Genomic DNA, 17,334 nt, shown 5'->3' with positions numbered 1-17,334 from the left:
TCCAATTGAGAAGTTAAGCAAATCCTGGAGAAGGTGGTTAACCCCCGAAGGAAAGACTGGTCCCCAAAGCTTGACGAAGCATTATGGGCATATAGAACAACATTCAAAATACCTTTAGGAATGTCGCCCTTTAAGATGGTATATGGAAAAGCCTGCCACCTCCCTGTTGAACTAGAGCACAAGGCGTATTGGGCAATCAAAAAGTTAAACTTTGACGAGCAAATTGCTAGGGAGAAACGATTACTTGATCTAAATGAAATAGAAGAGTTTCGAGTGCAAGCATATGAAAATGCCAAGCTCTACAAGGAAAAAACCAAAAAGTGGTACGACAGAATGCTTTTGCCACGGCAATTTCATATGGGTCAGAAAGTACTGTTGTTCAATTCTAGGCTCAAGCTCTTCCCAGGCAAATTAAAGTCACGCTGGTCTGGACCATTTGAAGTTCACCATGTTTACCCTTATGGTGCTGTTGATATCAAGAACCTGGACGATGGATCCATCTTTAAAGTCAATGGCCAGCACCTAAAGGCTTATCAAGGAGTCCCACCTGCACGTGACAAGTCGGCGTTGCTCTTGCAAGACGTTGACACTGGTCCGGCATCTTAAGGATGCCGTGGCATTTTTAACTTACATCTGTACATAAATTATTTTTGTTTTGCCTTTATTTTAATATTTCTCATTATTCAGTAATTATTTTCATTTCATATTTTTGCCAGGGAATCCCACGCACTAAGCACGTGAGGCGTGTTGACGAAGTTGAGAACACTTTGGGCGGCAAAATGAAAAGGAAAAAGGAGGGAAATTTTATTTTGACTTTTGACTTAGGAATGAATTTTTTTTTCATTTTGTTTTCTTTCCCGCCCTACCCCACCGCTTATCTATTCCCCCCCCCAAAATATTTCCATTTAACTAGCCAACCCGAAGTATCACAACCTACTGAGTCGGCCGAGGAGTCACAATCGGAGATGCCACGGCAAACTCCTTTACGTAGGAGCAGACGTCGCCTACGAAAGGCATCTCAACATCAGGAGCCCCCGCTCCCAACTGTTCAAGAAGGCCCTCGCAATCCTCCAGCTGCACCAGTTTCTGACTCCGAGCATTCCAGCCCCGCTAAGCTCCGCAAGCGCACTCGTCGTGCAACTGCTGCACCACCACCATGAAGCCAAGGTACCTTGCATTGCATTGCTTTCATAGCATGTAGTTTTCATTTTTCTTAGATTTAGTAAGCATTGGGGACAATGCTTCTCTCAAGTTTGGGGGAAGTAGGGTTCTCGCATCATTGTATGATAGTATTAGTAAAATGAATATGCCATGACAATAGTAAATATAGAATTAGTTTTCTAGAATTAATTGAGGATGCCCGATGATGAAGAATTCTTGATGGCTAGGATAGAATGTATATGACTGGTTGAGGATGATAGAACCAACTCTAGGACTTGCTTCTTTGAAACCCTTGAACACGAGTGTATGTTTTCCATGCTTGAGAAACTTAGAAATTTTTTATAAGAGAATTCTTAAATGTCGTGGCATAAAACTGTGAATGATGAAAACCCCGCATAAAAAAAAGGAAAAAAAAAGAAAAAAAAAGAAATATAAATTATAGATAAATGCCTTGGTATATCTGTAGAGGAACACTCCGCTATGTCTTGGCATATGAGTGAATGAAATTAGTCACATGATGACTCTACCTGACTAGCTCGGGGGTGAAAGATATGCTCCCTTTCATCTAGAGTGTGGGATGGTAGAGTGATGGGCTGACTCTCCTCGTAGCAGAAGTAATCAAAGAAAACAAAGGGGAGTAGTAATTTGAAAATGTCGTGGCAAATTAAGAAAGCTTGCTTAGAAAATTTTTAGGTTTGTTAAGCATGGACTAGATACAAATACGCACACACCCACACAAAGAATCTTGCCCTAGGGGACAGTACTTGATTTCTCAACTAGTCTAGCATGTTGAAGCCAAATGCTGAGGGCTGAAATTTTATCCCATAAAACTACTCTGCTTCTGAACTTGCCATGGTATTTTTGTTTTGCTTAATACTATCCATTTCTTGAGGACAAGCAATAGCTTAAGTTTGGGGGTGTGATAACTCCGTAAAAAGGACACATTTTGGGACCTTTTCATTTAAGTTATTGAATGTCTAAGAGCACATTTAGGACCATTTAGATGCATTTAGGAGCATATAGTTGCATGTGATGGAATTATGTTTACCGCGACATTTTAATTTGTCATCAGTTCTACCTTATGGGGAAGGTGTTTTTCTAATGATGTGCAGGATTTGAGAGCAAGGAAAAGAAAAAGGAAAATGCCGTGGCATAAGGAGACTGCTGAGCAGAATGAAAATACCGAGTTGGAATGGCATTTCAATAGCACACAAAGTGAAAGAAGATATTTTCGAAGCCAGTTGTTCCCTATTTGCACGTGATCTCTGCCACGCCGCCTTGCTGCAGATCTTGTCTGCTGCGGCAGGATCCTATTGGGTGCCTAGATCAGTGTTGCCACGCCGCCCTGCTGTAGATCTTGTCTGCTGCAGTAGGATCCTGTCGGGTGCTCAGTCAACCACCCAGGCTGGACCATTGCCAGCTGCCCAGCAGGATCACTGTCAGCTCTGCCCGATCATCACGTGAATCAAGCATGATTCGGGGTATCTTTGGAATTTTTACACAAACCTTTAGGGTTTTTCTCCCCTATAAATATATGATGAAGCCACAATGTTAAAAGACTTTAGTTCCAGCCACATTTGATCTTAAAAAAGTTAGATAGAGAAAGTCTCATCTTTCTCCATCAATCCCACTTGCCGTGGCATTTCTCCTTGACTAGCAGAAGGGAGTGGCGTTCTGAGCATCCGAGAGGAGCTAGTCCGCTGGGAGCAGTCCTTGGTGGCCGAGGAAGGCATTTGGCAGTGCACGTCGAAGGCTTTCTCTCCTCCCCTTAGTCCTTGCTTTTATATTTTGTTGTTGGGTTGTAAGGAACGAATGAATCTTGCTTTGTGCTTGTTGATTTCGAGCCCCACCATGAACTAATCCTATTTGGTGGGAGTTCGCATGGTTATTTAAGTTGTTATTTTAATGAATGGTTGTTGTTTCATGCTCTATTCTGTTTTGTTTATGATGCTTAAAGTCTTGAGGTTGTAGGAGCTACGAGAGTAGCCTTTCCTTAGGAGGGTTCATGAGGTTCGAGAGAATGCCTTGGCAATTTATCTTTAGTCTTCGAGAGAAGCTAGGGAGGAACTACATAAACAACGAGTTCTAGATAGTAACTAGGCCTAATCCACCTTAGAGATAAGAATAGGATTTCATTCGACTAAAAGGAGTTGTGTATAAACGATAGGTTAAATGTTAATGTTGCCGTAAAAAGGTATTACCGAGACATATTCTATTAGCTGAGTCAATAGGATCACTGCTTGGGCTTACGCCAATCGGTTTTGCCATGGCATCTTTAGTCTGTCGAGTCCCTTACTAGAGATAGCATAGGGCACATCAGTAGACTCTGTCGGGCAGGGTAAGCATAGAAGAAGCACCATTCAGAGAAATAAACTTAAGTTTTCCTTGTGTCTCCCATCACTCATTTCCATTGCTGCTTGTCTTGTGAGAAGCTAAAGTCCTACATATATTAAATCTAGTATTTGCATTTTTATTTTGCCTTGACATTTCCATTTGTTTTCACGTATCACAATTTAATTTGCCACGACATATCCATCTGCTACCACACTATCATCACTCCATTTCCACTACGTCCATTCCATTTTGCCACTGCATTCTCATCTGTATATACCATAACTAACTTTACTTAGGTGACAAAGTAAAGTGCCTTGACAAACCTATTTGATTTCCCCAATTCCCTGTGGAGACGATACTCTACTTATCACTTTATTACTTGTTCGATTGTGTATACTTGCACACATATCCGCATCATATTTTAGTACTCACAAACAGCGGACAGAACTCATCTGAAGAAGAAAGAAGAAATTCATAATGAGAAGAATTTGTTCAACTTTTTTTTAAATTTATCACTTGATGGATCAACTTTTCCAGAGAAAGTTCATAATGAGAAGAACTCATCTGAAGAAGGAAGAAGAAGTTCATAATGAGAAGAGCTTGTTCGACCTTTTGCATGACTCTATCACAGAAGGAGATATATCATCATCAGCATTTCTAGAAGGAATTCATAATTAGAAGAATTCATCTGAAGAAGAAGAAGTTCACAATGAGAAGAGCTTGTTCAACCTTTGCTAGATTACATCACAAAAGGAGATGAGTTGTCATCCCCAGTGGAAAAGTTCATAATGAGAATAACTAATCCCAAAGAAGAATTAGTTCAACATTTCCATCATAATCAAGTGAAGTCAAATGAAAAAAAACTTATTATCTTTTCGTCTTTGCTCTATTCTTGTTAACACAAGAATAAGCAAAGAGGGGCAGCTGAAGATACTCATTTTTTTTCATTTGAATATTATTATTATTATTATAATTATAATTATTATTTTTGTTTTATTATTAATAAATATTATTACATGCCCAAATACATTACGAGCCCAACCGAGATACATCAGGCCCAACAGTAACCCAGATCCAGATAGCCTAGTAAACCCTAAAACTAGATTAGGGTTTCCATTTCAATACCCTAACCGCCTCAGCATCACAGCCGTTGGATCTGAGAGATCTAACGGCCCACACGTATCCAGAACAAACCCTAGGGTGATGATACCCTAGGGACTATGCGGCCGCCGTTCGTCAACCTCTGCTACCACGCTGCCACGACGCCAACCGAAGGATCCAGAAGGCCTAGCCATAGCCGCACACGTCGACCTCAACGGTGAGTCACCACTGGAAGTTCGGTGACTCACCAAGCTTCAATCTTTTACCCAGTCCGAAGAAGATACCGACGAGGCTTATAAAAGCCGACCACCTGCAAACAAGATAATGACAGAGGGCAAGAACAGAGAGCAAAAAAAATATAGAGAAAAGGAAAAACAGAGACCAACTCACAACAACCAACAATCAACCTAGAAGAGAGAAGGAAGAGTTTACCTTACCGGAGAACCCTAAACGGCGCCTGAGAATAAAAAATACCGAAGGTATTTTCCTTAGATCTAGGAAAATCCATAACTTTTTAGGATAAAAGAAGGGTGAAATCGGGTTTAGGGTACTCGGATTTAGAGTTTGGGAAATTTTGGTATTCTCCGGCCACCAGTGACGATGGCCGACGGTGAGGTTGGCGGCGGTGCAAGGCTGCCGACCGATTACCGGCTTCCCTCCGATGAGGGAAGCTAGAGAGAGGCGAGAGAGAGTTATAAAACTCTCTCTGTTAAGAGAGAAGAGAAGAAATGAGGATGCTGGCCCTTCGGTCCAACCGCTTGGGAAATATATACCCCTTCCCAAACGGTGTCGTTTCGGGTAGGGGTATATGCGTAATTTACATACGTGGACAAACTCGTCCGCAGTCCCACAGATTTGTAATTTTCTAATTTAGTCACTAAATCAATTTATGATCCTTTTAATCTGGTTTAATAATTTTAATTTTATTTATTTTAGTCCTTTGCATAATAATATATATTTGAGGTAAATAACAGATTTAGTCCTTTAATTTTAGAAATTAATATTTTAATTCTGAACAGTATGTTTTAATTTATTTTAATTTGATGTTCAAATTTTACATAATTTTAATTTAGTCATTAACTTTAAATTATTAGTTTATTATTTTTAATTTCATTTATTTTAGTTATGGTTTTAATTTTATATGTTTATTATCAATATATTTAAAATATTATTATAAATATATATATATAAGAAATAATATATTATTTTTTTTTATATAAATTATTTTTATATAAAAAAATATAATCCTATTTTAATATTAAAGAAAATGACTGTCTTAAAGCACCTACAAGTCTGTTTTCTGATATTTTTTTAATATACTAATTTTTAAGAAATATTTTATTTATTTTTTAATATCAAAGAAAAGAGCTGTCTTAAAACACCTAGAAGCCCTTTTCTGATATTTCTAAATAAATAAATATATTATTAATATATTTTCATAAAATTATAAATTTTAAATAATAATATTATGAATTAAATATATCTTTGAAATTTTAAATTTCCAATAATAGAGACAATTTATAATTAATAAAGTACCAATTTTGGGCGTTATAAGGGTGCTAATCCTTCCCTAAACGTAATCGACCACGAATCCTGTTTTACTAAATTTTTTTGGTTATACGCAGATCAATTTTATCTTTTAAATTATGTTTTATTTAAAACTATTTTAAAAGATTATTTTTTCAGGTATTTGACATACCTAACCTCAAAAGGTCAATGGTGACTCCTAAAATATTTTTTTAATCAAAATTATTTTTATCTCCGCCCAGTAAAAATTTGTGCCCGGGCGAAAACCGGTTACGACAATAAACATACGAATTCAATATATCTTTTTCAATCTACAGTTTCTTAACATAACTAAACTTACAAATTTAATTTAAATATACCTTGAAACAACAGTAATTAAAGGGAATTACATAAAATTAAAACAGTAAAAATGGTGAATACGCAGAGGCGGAACAAAGTTAGGATTAGTGGGCCATGGCTGTCCAAAATTTAAAAATTTTGAATTTAGATCTTTAAAATTTTAAAAATTTAATTAATTCTCACAATGTTTTTAAAAATTCAGATTAAATTTTAAAATATTTTTAATTAAATCCTTTCATTATTTTTAAAAATTTTCATTAAATCTCTCTAAATTTCAAAATTTTTGGTTAGATCGTAATCTTTTTGGTAAAAATATAAACTAAACTATTCATTTTTTTCAACATTTTAATTTAAACCTCTAAACATTTTAAAATTTTAAATTAACTCCTAAAATTGTATCAACAAGTTCCGCCACCGTATATATAAAAGACTTGTTTATATAAAAGACAACTTATAAATATATGGCTCGTGCTCGTTTCTGAAAGGCCATTAAGATTCCCACACTATATTTCTGTAACGATATATATATCACAGAAGTTTCAACCACAAAAAGGAAGAAACTTTTTCCCAATTTGGTTTCAAAAAATTTAGAAATTTTCTTGCTTCTATGGTGAATTCTGCTTTCCCATTTCTGGGATTCTTCTCTCGAGTGTTTCTCAAACCATTGAACTGTTTTACAACTCCAGAATATTTAATGGAGAAGGTGGCAAACAAGGTCCATTTGGAACTGCTTGTATTATCATTGCTCTTTTTATCTGCATGTTGTGCTGAAATTATAACCAGGTTCTTGCTTTATTCTTCTATGGTTTTGCTCTCTTCTATTATGCATGTTTTCTCCTTCCAGGCCCTTCTTGGAGACGTGAAAATAGAAAGAAAGAGTGCCTGCCCTGTTGCATTTTGTCCTTGAGCAATCTAATTCTTTGTCTTTGATCAGGGACAGGAAATTACACTCAGCAATTGGCCTTGGCAGCAGCTTCTTATGCTGAAGTACAGGTATACACATCTCACCATCCTCGGCCGTCATTTATCAGGGACAGAAGGCTTTTCACTTACTCTCTATGCTAATGAATCTTTTACGAATGTATTCATAGGTACGATTCAACGATTCGAATGTTGTTCGACCATATTTTACAACGAGGAGAATAGGTTACGACAATGCCGTAGCACGACATTGAATTCATGGAATGTACAGATTGTATAGTATAAATGTGGCTGGTAACAGATTTGAGAAAGGGGAGAACACAATCATTCTCACCCAGAGCAGAAGCATGGGGACATTCAACGCAGTTATGTATGACTATATTCGATTAGAAGGGCCTAAAGTTTAATAAGTACAAGATAGAAATATAGATTCTTTCTTCTTAATGATCATAGCCAGATAGTATATTTCAAGTAAATATTTTTTTGTTTGAAGTAAATATATATTTTTTCCGTATGTGACATTAGTTTTTTATCGTTAAGGATTTTCCCACTTCTCTCTTTTACGAGATAAGATTTGAGTAAACAAGAATACTTCTCTATGTGAATGTTTATATACTTGAAGCTCACAGAAAATGAATATATATATATTCATTCATTCTTTAACACTATTGTTTTTATAACAAATTGATCACTCAACCTTTAATAATCGTTATCTCATTAACAAAAGACTGATGTGACATGTTTTTATGGCTTACTTGTCACCGTTTGGCCACGCTGGACATGATTGACCGACCATTGAAAGAGTAAACAAAAATGAAATAAGGTCGAGAAGAAGATGACAGACTCGATCGATATATCACTGTGCAACGATAGACACATAACTCAGTTAGCCACTACTTGGACAGACAAAAATTATAAGAGGAGATTCTTTGATTGTTTCATATCTCCGTATATGGTTCAATTAAACTGATAACATAAATGAGTAGGATATATTTTTTTAAAATTATAAGAAGAGATTCTTTGATTGTTTCATATCTCTGTATATGATTTAAAAATCTCTAGCTTTTAATTTGTTTTTCGTTATCATGGTTGGATTTTCAGCTGCTACAGGTCAGTATGTGGAGCGGCATACACTCCATTCTTGGGAATTCAATTCAGTTTGAATTGTAGAAAACGAAACACACGGCGAACTGTGAGAAATGTTAGAATAGTTATCGATGTCTTGGTTCCTCTGGTTGTTCTGATGGCAGGGACAGTTGTAGCATTTATAGTTGGGTGAAGGATTTCAAGTGGATCCAGACATGGTAAAAAGGAGTATGTGACTGAAGTGAAGGTCATTATCCAGTTGAGACACAGGAATCTGGTGCAACCTATTGGTTGGTGCCACGATCGAAATGAGTTCATACTCGTCTATGAATTCATGCCAAATGGTAGCCTTGATTCCCACCTCTTCCGTGACAAAGATCCACTGACTTGGTCTGTGAGGTACCGAATATCGCTTGGATTGGCATCTGCAATTCTATACCTTCATGAAGACTGGGAGCAGCGTGTGGCGCACCGAGACATTAAATCAAGCAACGTAATGCTTGCTTCCAGTTTCAATGTCAAGCTCGGTGACTTCGGGTTGGCTAAACTCATGGACCATAAGCTAGGTCCCAAAACAACAGGGTTGGCTGGAACCTTAGGCTACTTGGCTCCGGAATACATAAGTACAGATAGGGCTAGTAAGGAGTCGGATGTTTACCAACATTATGATTACTTCAAGGCAAAGAGATGGTTACCAACAGTATTTAATTCATTAATATCACTATAATGCCACAAAGTAGCTTTCTGATGCCTATAAAATTGATTCAAGTCAATTCTGGAAATGCAAATATTTATATTATACAGGAAAATAAGAAGAGTCTTGAGCTTGCATCATTCCCTTATTATATTAAGAAATTATAAATACTTCTTTTGTTTAATGTTTCTTTCTAAGCCTTTTTGACAATGAAATTTCATATTTTATAGAAGAATTGCCTTCATATTTTTTTGGTATGATTGAGGTGATGACAATATATTTTAATTACCAGGATGACTAAGCTTTTAGAATGAAATGCCACTGTTCAACTCTTTATGTTCTGGCCAAGGACTTCATCATGTGAGATGGATGAGGCTGATGCATCCCTTCTGAGATAGCTCCATGCAGTTGACTTTAATTAAGAAAATTGAGACGGTGAAGTTTTTCCTGATTTCTGACTAACATATGATTGAAACCTTTCAATTGAAAAATATTCGAATCATGTCATCATGTTAGTCATAAATCAGGAAAAACTTAGATTACCTTACAGATAATACCATTGTTCAACTCATGTTATCCTAGTATTATCATTGTTATGAACAAGCATGTCACTTTCAAGAGAAGCATTGATGCCGATATCCTTGTATATCATACTCTTTTAATTTTATTTTACTAAATCTTCCTTCTTCCGTTTGTCTCTTCACTCAACTTCAATATTCCTAGACTTCACCAACTACACACATAAAATAAGCATGATCATCTTTTAAGAGGGTCATTATTTAATTTCGGCCATCTTCATTTTGTCAAAAAATAATAGAAGAACAATTACATGAAAATTGAAAAATAACTAAAAAATATTATTTTAGAATTGCTGTTAATTTTTTATAGATGGGCAATCAAAACATAACCTTAAACATGATTTTGAAAACAAAAATTGTATGACCAAAACAGAAATAAAATAATACGTGGATCACTAAATAAAAAATTTACTTTTTTTCAATTATTTGTGGATTTTTTATTTTTTTCAATTATTATGATTTTGTATCTTTATCGTGTTGGTTGGGCCACATACGCCGAGAGGGTGACGCTTTGGAACTCCAACGCTAGTAAGATCATTGACTTCACCTCCTGTTTCATGACCAACATTGACATACGGGCTCCTCAACTTATAGCCACAAGTTGTATGATAAGGATAATATAATAATAATAATACAATATCGTAGGAATAATAAACAATATAATGCCGTAACAATAAGAATACAATAAAATATTATTGCAATATTATTTAGTAGCAATATAATGTTGTAGCAGTAATGCTATAAAACACATTGAAAAAAAATTAGAAAGATAAAGTTAGAACAAGACATGTAATCAGGCAGAGTTAGATAAACATAAGAATTTTTTTTTGAGGTATGTTAGAACAATTATTTTAGGAAAGACTCATCATCTCCTCGGTGTCTTCAGTAACGTTAGAGGCCAGTTTTCAGAAAAAATAAACGATCACAATAGTAAGTATAACAATAGTGGATAGTCGAATACGGTCTTGCCTTTCTCTATCATCAAAAAGGATAAATTTGGAAGGAATTTTTCTAAATCTTATTCTTTTTCAAAATCGTGTCTAAATTGTGTTTCAATTAGTCTTTATATATAATTGAGAGGAAATGAATTGAAAGGTTAAAATCATTTGGTGAAGAGAATTGTTAAAAATCTAATAGACATGATTGAATGAATTCAATATAAAAATAAATAAATAACAAGTCTATTCACCAAGTGACATGACATATTATTAGCATCAATATCATTAAATTAATTCCTTATTTTTTCAACAATCCTCCACATGAATGAAATTAATTGTTTAAAAACAATAACTCGATGTAGTGATAGATTCTAGATTCAATACTTGCATAGGATAGGTAAGCATCCCTTTTGAACCTTTATTCCTTTGTGAAAATATGTTTACCTTACTGGTTGTCCAGTAAACATGATATCCTTAAATTATCGTGTTATTTGTGTAAGCGACGATATACTTCACAAAAATACTTATCTGACAAAAATTTAGTTCTATAATGTCTTTAAGAGTTTAGAGAACTTTGCCCTAATAGTTTCCTTAAAGTGATTTCATTTCACTCTCACATAGATAATTTATGTTATTTGGTTCATTGGAATTATTGATAATCTATCATATCATATGATACCATAAAGTAGCTTTCTGATACCTATAAAATTATGATTCAAGTCAATTATGAAAATACATATATTTATATTATACAAAGAGAGAGAGAGAGAGTCTAGAACATGTAGTTAAACCTTAAAAAGGTGTTTCCTTGGCAGTAATGACATGAAGAAAACTTTGATTTGGATAATCAATTCTTATCTTGGAATAAGAATTATATTAAGGGATAGACTGAGGTGCAAGGTGGAGCGGGTGAGAGTTGTAGTCCCCTGAAAATTTCAAATTATCATATGTTTTAGATATTTATTTTTTATTTTCTATTGATAATTTATTTTTAACATCTAAAAATTTAATAAATTTTGTCCTCCTAACATAAAGTAATATATATATATATATATATAGAAGAATTGACTTCATTTTATTGGTATGATTGAGAGATGAAAATATATGATAAAGATATAGAAGAATTGAATTCATATTTTAGAATGAAATGCCACTCCTCATGATTTGGCCGAGGACTTCATCATGTGAGATGGATGAGGCGGATGTATCCCTTCTAAGATGGATTCTGACTAACATAGGATTGAAACATGGACGACTGAACATAGGATTCTCCTAAACATAATTAAATTTGAGTTGTGAATTGGTGTTACTGTTTCAAATTAAGGTAGGGATTTAAATTATGGTTGCAGTCGTATATCCATTTGCGTTTATCATGACTACAACAATAACGAGTGTTACTGGAGTTATAGCGTCTGTTATGTCCGCAATTGCGATAAACACAACACACCAAAAAATACAACCGCAATCACAATTTAGATCTCTGGATCAATTATCTTTACCGTGATGGATGGGCCACATATGTCGTGAGGGTGAGGCTTTGGGACTCCAACATTGGTAAGATGTCCGACTTCACCTCCCGTTTCACGGCCACCATTGACACCCAAGACTCATCAACTTATGACCATGGGTTGTATTATGTAATAAATATATGAGGTTGTAGTAAAGATAATCTAACAACAGAAATACAATACCGTAGTAAGTCACTTTATGGCATTACTTAGATCAAAAGAGACAAATGTAATACCCCCGCTAAGGGTCCTCCATATATCAGTGTACCTTGTTCCTATGGAAGAGTCCTAAAAAGTCTTTGAATCTATGGTACCGAGGGACCTCCAGAAGACGTAAAGAGAAAATTTTTGGAAGAAAGATTCCGAAGATATAAATTTCAAGAAATCATAATTTGTTGACACGATCTCTCACAGACCACATGATCTTACAGAGTCAAATCCACTGCCATATGACTGTATCCACCTAGCCCGCCAATATACAAGTAGTCATTATAACCCTATGGCTGACACACACACTAACAAATTCCTATATAATCTCTCGAGCATGAACAAGAGACGAGATGCAACCACAATGAAACCACCTCACTTAAACTCTTCTCTTCTCCACCTCTTCTTGGAGATAGAGTTCATAGACAACGACCAACGATCAATTTTTGATTAATTGTGTATTGGGATCGCTGATACATCCCAGGGTGCAGTGAAAAAAATAATTTGACGATCTCACCAGTGATCCATGTACGAAAATCGAATTCAGGAGGAAGTGATATGTGACTTATCTTGGGTTCCTTGAATAATAGCAAAATAATAATAATAATAAAAGACCCTATTCCTATATGTAATGGGGTAAGGGGGAGTGAGGGTAGTAGGCTGCCCCCAACGCCAGGTTGAGAGCAGCTTCCGTGAAAGACCTCCGTTATGAATTGCCATCAGTGAGAATCCTTAGCCCCCATGATATCGTCTCGGCCTCTACTCAGTTCACCCGATTGAGACCACATTTTTTCTTTTTCTCAAAAACTATTTCGAGAAATTTCGACAAAGAAAATTAAAAAACGGCTACTAGACCATCATATTCCTTATATGATGTTGTTACCATAACCCTTAGGATTTTTACGAATTATTAATAAAAGAAAACAATTACATTAATTATTTTCTATTAATATTCATATTAAAATTACAAAATATGTTTTGAGAAATTTCGATAAAAAGAAATTAAAAAACGGCTGCTAAACTATCATATTCCTTTTTATATTCATTCAATATATATGGGATAATTAAAATTACACATATATATATTATATATATAGTAATCTTAATTATACATTTTAATTCAAGTACAATCAAATTACACAATTATAGCTCATTAGATATTTGTTCATTCCAACCCTGAGGTGTGACCCTGTAAGTTCTTGTAACATTAGTAGTAGTTATTAGAACCATTTAAAAATTATAAACAATGAGTGACATCTAGCAATGTATCATTCTCCTAAGTACAAGAAGTCATGATTCTATATAACATCTTCGTGGCTAATTTCTTCATGTATTATATCCTTTTGTCCTTTATATTTAGAATAGACACAAGTCCTGAAACAGTCACTTGAATAGTCTATCTAATATTTCTTGATATCTAGAGTAGATTATTATAAACGAACAACTTCTGATATCTCATATCAATTTGTTCAAGCATGACCATGCATTTTTAGCCATGAAGGTATAATGTGACTAGTTACGGAGCATGTTTAATTGTATCAAAACACACAACAATATATGTTGAGATAGCAATGATCTAAAGTCTGAGGATCATACATGTAGTCAACACCAAGAATAATATTATGACCATCACATAATAATCCAAGACATATACTCGTAGCGGGTCAATCCAATATGTCGTTCTCTAAAAACATGCCCATATATCGATTTTGACATCTCTATGTTAATGACAACTCAATGTCATCAATCAACTATATGTTGGGCTTGAACGTATTATTATTGCTCATGCCCATAATAATATTTGGCTAATGATCTTTTAATAGCAATAATATTATTATTTGAACTTCATCATCTTTCAGTTTATATAAAACATATAATTATAACTGAAAAATAATAATGACAATGTATTTATTCAATTAACACGAGAAAGAAAATACATTTGTTCAATCATCTTATGATTGATCTTTGGACATACTCTAACATTGCGTCTCTTCACCTAAAATTTATATTTTTAGATAAGAAGTAAACTGTCAATAACCAACACGACCCATTTAAACCATCAAAATTTTGTTTTTTTTAGATAAGAGGGATGTATTAAGTCTCAAGAACATTAATGAATCAATTTGGGATAACACCTGCAAAAGTAAACTTCTGGCATTAGAAATATTATACTTTCGCAATGTTTTATTTTGAGGTAATGATATAATTTATGGTTGATAATCTATAAGATATGACTAGCAATTGTTTAATAAATAATTTAAGGAAAAATGGGATTGTTGTCTTTTTCAACTAAAATATTTTCTTCGTTTATGGCTGAATTCAACTCGGGAGGAAATGGCTTTATCGATTGTTCAATGTAACTTCATAAGCTAAAATCTAGCTGAACCTAGATGCGTGATTGAAAAGCAATAACACTATTAGTTTAATATTGTTTCTGGTAAGTCAATGCTTCAATATATTATTTAATGTAACATCTTTACAGATGTTCTGAAAATTCCTCATCTTGAATAGCAATGGCTAACCCTTTCTCTGGTGTGTTAAGTTTGCTTCAGCTCCTTCTCTTCACTTTCATTCTTCCTTGTGTTAGTTCTATTTCCTTTAATATAACTCGTTTCGACTCGGATGCAACCGACGTACTCTACCAGGGTTCCGCAAGGCCTAATGTTGGAGCTGTTGAATTCACTAGTCTCACTTATATGTGTCAAGTTGGTAGAGTTATCTATGCCGAAAGCGTACCGATTTGGGATTCTGAGACTAGACAAGTTACAGACTTCACCACTCATTTCTCCTTCATCATCGACACCCAAGGTCAAGCTAGATTAAACTATGCAGCAGGCCTTGCTTTCTTTCTTGCTCCTATTGGCTCCGAAATTCCACCAAATTCGGCAGGTGGATTTCTAGGCCTGTTTAACACTACGACCAGTGATTCTTCTAGGAACCAGGAAGTCCATGTTGAGTTTGATACTTTTCCCAACCCTGAATGGGATCCTTCAGTCGAGCACGTTGGGATCAACATCAACTCGATTTCTTCGGTTACGTACGCTCCCTGGAACTTTAGTTTGTACAGTGAAGTCACTGCTGACGCATGGATTTCTTATAATGCTAGTACTAGGAACTTGAGCGTCACTTGGAGTTATCAGAACTCTACTTCTCAAGGGAATTCTAGTCTTTCTCACCAAATTGACCTGTCTGAAATTCTGCCAGAAACTGCCATAGTAGGGGTTTCAGCTGCTACAAGTTACTTTATAGAGCGACATCAGCTTGTGTCATGGGAGTTTAATTCTAGTTTGGAAAGAAAGGCAACTAAGGCAAAAAACAGGAACAGGATCAGAATAACTGTTGGTCTAGCAGTTCCATTCGGTGTTCTAATAATCGGGGGATGCATAGGATTTCAGATTTTATTTTGGTTGAGGAGGAAGAGATCATATCGAAATATTGAACGGACTTCTGGCATTAACGATGACCTTGAAAAAGGGACTGGGCCAAGAAAGTTTTCTTATAGAGATCTTGCCTCAGCTACCAATAACTTCTCAGAACATAGGAAGTTGGGTGAAGGAGGATTCGGTGCAGTTTATAGGGGGTACCTGAATGATTTGGGCATGGCAGTTGCGGTTAAAAGGATTTCAAGTGGGTCCAGACAGGGTAGAAAGGAGTATGTGACTGAAGTGAAGGTCATTAGCCAGTTGAGGCACAGGAATCTGGTGCAACTAATTGGTTGGTGCCACGATCGAAATGAGTTCATGCTTGTCTATGAATTCATGCCAAATGGTAGCCTTGATTCCCACCTCTTTGGTAACAAAGCTCCTCTGACTTGGCCAGTAAGGCACCGAATATCACTTGGATTGGCATCTGCAATTCTATACCTTCATGAAGAGTGGGAGCAGTGTGTAGTGCATCGAGACATTAAATCAAGCAATGTAATGCTTGATTCCAGTTTCAATGTCAAGCTCGGTGACTTCGGGTTGGCTAAACTCATGGACCATGAGCTAGGTCCCAAAACAACAGGGTTGGCTGGAACCTTAGGCTACCTGGCTCCAGAGTACATAAGTACAGGTAGGGCTAGTAAGGAGTCAGATGTTTATAGCTTTGGGGTCGTGCTCTTAGAAATTGCAACCGGAAGGAAATCGGTTGATCCTGGAGGAAAATCTGATATGGGATTGGTTGAATGGATATGGGGTCTTTATGGGAAAGGGGAGCTACTTTTGGCTGTTGACAGGAAATTGGACAAGGATTTTGATGAAAAGCAAATGGAATGTTTGATGATTGTTGGACTGTGGTGTGCTCACCCAGATTGTAATTCGAGGCCATCAATCAGGCAAGCAATTCATGTTCTTCATTCGGAGTTACCGATGCCTAATCTGCCTGTGAAGATGCCTGTTCCTATGTATCATGTATCTTTACCATCAGTCTTCCCTGGCTCTGAGGAACCTTCAGTAACTTATTCAAATTCAAGCTTGAATGTGGGTCGTTAAACATGCTTCACCTTATGCTCTATGTAGTTCTAGTTTCTTTTTCTTTTCAATTTCCCTGTTGAAAATTTGACATTTTATGTTGATGTATAAACACCACTTGCACGGTTACTTAGAAGGATGTAGTCATAAAGATTGATTAAAATGTTTGCACTGAATGTCTTCGGTTCACATATAAAAACTTTATATTTTATGCCTATATTTCCGATCTGGTGCTGGTTCTTAATTGAGGCACATATTTGCACACATGTGCCTGAGTTGAATTAATCTTTCCGTGCGTTGGTTATCAAGGTAAAGTCATAGTTACCAACATTATTTTATTCATCAACATTACTAAAATATTTCAAAGTAGCTTTCTTATGCCTATAAAATTATGATTCAAGTCAACTCTGGAAATGCATATATTTATTTATACAGGAAGACTCTAGAGCATTTAGTTAAACCTTTAAAAAGGATAACTAATAGAATGAT

General features: G+C 35.5%; 2 protein-coding genes across 2 annotated transcripts; both read left to right on the top strand.

Moving 5' to 3' along the window:
- Positions 1 to 2,334: 2,334 nt before the first annotated feature.
- Positions 2,335 to 9,196, top strand: LOC120166932 (L-type lectin-domain containing receptor kinase IX.1-like). Its single transcript, XM_039176089.1, has 4 exons — positions 2,335 to 2,599; positions 7,397 to 7,455; positions 8,485 to 8,549; positions 8,665 to 9,196. The coding sequence occupies exons 1-4, from the start codon at positions 2,335 to 2,337 to the stop codon at positions 9,194 to 9,196; spliced, it is 921 nt and encodes a 306-aa protein (XP_039032020.1).
- Positions 9,197 to 14,889: 5,693 nt separating this feature from the next.
- Positions 14,890 to 16,951, top strand: LOC120166963 (L-type lectin-domain containing receptor kinase IX.1-like). Its single transcript, XM_039176116.1, has one exon. It carries the CDS (start codon positions 14,908 to 14,910, stop codon positions 16,864 to 16,866), a length of 1,959 nt encoding a protein of 652 aa, XP_039032047.1. The 5' UTR covers positions 14,890 to 14,907; the 3' UTR covers positions 16,867 to 16,951.
- The last annotated feature ends 383 nt before the right edge of the window (positions 16,952 to 17,334 follow it).

The sequence above is a fragment of the Hibiscus syriacus genome, unplaced genomic scaffold (assembly GCF_006381635.1).
Source record: "Hibiscus syriacus cultivar Baekdansim isolate YM2019G1 unplaced genomic scaffold, ASM638163v2 tig00111650_pilon, whole genome shotgun sequence".
Lineage (NCBI taxonomy): Eukaryota > Viridiplantae > Streptophyta > Magnoliopsida > Malvales > Malvaceae > Hibiscus > Hibiscus syriacus.
Note: the sequence above shows the minus strand (reverse complement) of the source record. Positions and strands in the feature narration are given on the sequence as shown.

Bases quoted from the DNA above. Each gene is read 5' to 3' on its own strand.
- LOC120166963 (XM_039176116.1), top strand. From the start codon at position 14,908: ATGGCTAACCCTTTCTCTGGTGTGTTAAGTTTGCTTCAGCTCCTTCTC.
- LOC120166932 (XM_039176089.1), top strand. From the start codon at position 2,335: ATGAAAATACCGAGTTGGAATGGCATTTCAATAGCACACAAAGTGAAA. The intron at 2,600-7,396 runs GTCAGCTCTGCC...GTCTTTGATCAG, and splicing joins AGCTGCCCAGCAGGATCACT to GGACAGGAAATTACACTCAG. The intron at 8,550-8,664 runs GTAGAAAACGAA...AGTTGGGTGAAG, and splicing joins AATTCAATTCAGTTTGAATT to GATTTCAAGTGGATCCAGAC.